This window comes from Acanthisitta chloris, unplaced genomic scaffold (genome assembly GCF_000695815.1).
Source record: "Acanthisitta chloris isolate BGI_N310 unplaced genomic scaffold, ASM69581v1 scaffold5380, whole genome shotgun sequence".
NCBI lineage: Eukaryota > Metazoa > Chordata > Aves > Passeriformes > Acanthisittidae > Acanthisitta > Acanthisitta chloris.
Window position 1 is genome coordinate 546 of NW_008650935.1, and position 2,457 is coordinate 3,002.

At 57.9% G+C, this 2,457-nt stretch overlaps 1 protein-coding gene across 1 annotated transcript; it reads right to left on the bottom strand.

The window, feature by feature from the left end:
* Positions 1-7: 7 nt before the first annotated feature.
* Positions 8-2,220, bottom strand: PPIL1 (peptidylprolyl isomerase (cyclophilin)-like 1; the record flags this gene model as incomplete). Its single annotated transcript, XM_009070874.1, has 3 exons — positions 2,067-2,220; positions 1,931-1,999; positions 8-38 (listed from the first exon to the last, which is right to left on the bottom strand). Coding segments are annotated over exons 1-3 (254 nt in total), but the record flags the coding sequence as incomplete, so codon positions are not given.
* Positions 2,221-2,457: the final 237 nt, after the last annotated feature.

The window sequence follows — 2,457 nt, forward strand, 5'->3', positions numbered from 1 at the left end:
GTCCGGCCCAGCGTTGGCCATCGCCAGGATCCCAGCACCTGTGGGATGTGGGACATCATGGATAAGGTTCTGGTGTCACAGGGGACATGGCATCCCATCAATAGGGACATGGGGGACATGGCACCACAGGGATGGGGACACAGAAGGCATGGTACCCCATGGATAAGGTTCTACCATGATGGGAGACATGGCACTCCATATATGACATCCCACGGATGGATGGATGGGGACCTAGGGGACATGTCACCTCAGGGATGGGGACATAGAGGATGTGGCACCCCAGGGATGGGCACACAGAAGGCATGGTACCCCATGGATAAGGTTCTAGCATGGTGGAGGACATGGTACACCATGGTTGGGGTCCTGGAGGACATGGGGGACGTGGCACCACAGGGATGGAGACAAAGAAGACATGGCACCCCATGGATAAGGTTCTGGTGTAACAGGGGACATGGCATCCCATGAATACGGACATGGGGGACATGGGATCACAGGGATGGGGACATAGGACCTCAGGGATGGGCACACAGAAGACATGGCACCCCATGGCCAAGGTTCTAGCATGGTGGAGGACATGGCACACCATGGCTGGGGTCCTGGGGGACATAGCACCTCAGGGATGGGGACATAGGGGACATGGCACCCCATGGATGGGGTCCTGGGGAACAAGGCACACCATGGGTGGGGTCCTGGAGGACATGGGAGCATGGCACCTCAGAGATGGGGACATAGGGGACATGGCACCCCATGGCCAAGGTTCTGCCATGATGAGGACATGGCACTCCATGGATGGATGGATGGATGGATGGGTCTTAGGGGACATGTCACCTCAGGGATGGGGACATAGAGGACATAGAACCCCATGGCCAAGGTTCTACCATGATGGGAGACATGGCACTCCATGTATGACACCCCACAGATGGATGGATGGGGACCCAGGGGACATGTCACCTCAGGGATGGGGACATAGAGGATGTGGCACCCCAGGGATGGGCACACAGAAGGCATGGTACCCCATGGATAAGGTTCTAGCATGGTGGAGGACATGGTACACCATGGTTGGGGTCCTGGAGGACATGGGGGACGTGGCACCACAGGGATGGAGACAAAGAAGACATGGCACCCCATGGATAAGGTTCTGGTGTAACAGGGGACATGGCATCCCATGAATACGGACATGGGGGACATGGGATCACAGGGATGGGGACATAGGACCTCAGGGATGGGCACACAGAAGACATGGCACCCCATGGCCAAGGTTCTACCATGATGGGGCCATGGCACTCCATGCATGACACCCCACAGATGGATGGATGGATAGGGACCTAGGGGACATGTCACCGCAGGGATGGGGACATAGGGGATGTGAGACCTCAGGACTGGGGACAAAGGGGACATGGCACCTCAGGGATGGGGACATAGAGGACATAGAACCCCATGGCCAAGGTTCTACCATGATGGGAGACATGGCACTCCATGTATGACACCCCACAGATGGATGGATGGGGACCCAGGGGACATGTCACCTCAGGGATGGGGACATAGGGAACGTGGGACCTCATGGACAAGGACACAGGAGATGTGACACCTCATGGATGAAGACATGGGGACATGGGAACATGGCACTGCATGGATAACGTCTGGGTATCTTGGGGGACATGGCATGGCATGAATAGGGACACAGGGGCATGTCACCCATGGATGGGGACACAGGGGCCATGGCACCTCATGGCCAAGGTCCTGGGGCACATGGCACCTCATGGCCAAGGTTCAGGTATCACAAGGGACATGGCATCCCATGGCCAAGGTCCTGGGGGTCCTGCCCTGCTCTAGGTGGGTTCCCATGGCTCTGTTGGGGTCCCAGGGGTCCTGCCCCACTCTGGGTGGTGTCCTACCCCTCTGGTGTCCCCTTGGTGGTGGCCCCACTCACCGGTGAACTTCAGGTCAGGGTGCAGCTCATCCTCAAACTGTTTCCCGTAGATGGAGGCACCACCACGACCTGTGGGGGTATTTGGGGGGTCAGTCCTGGGGGGATCTCAGGGGGGTTCCTGGGGGTCTGAGCTCACCTGTGCCCGTGGGGTCTCCTCCCTGCACCATGAAGTCCTTGATGATGCGATGGAACTTGGTGCCGTTGTAGTAGCCGCGTCGGCTCAGCTCGGCGAAGTTCTTACAGGTGCGAGGGGCGTGTTGCCAGTACAGCTCCAGCACCAATGGGCCCATCCTGGGAACGGCATACTGGGAGTACTGGGAAGACTGGGAATCTCAATGGGGAATGGGAACGAGAAACGGGGTCACCCTGCTGCAACTCCCAGCACCAGTTTCAGACCAAGGTCAGGGGCTGTGCTGCCAGAACAGCTTCAGCACCAGTGCGGCCATCCTGGGAATGGGATACTGGGAATACTGGAAATACCAGGAATGGGAATGGAAATGGCACTAGGAGTGGGGGAATGGTACTGT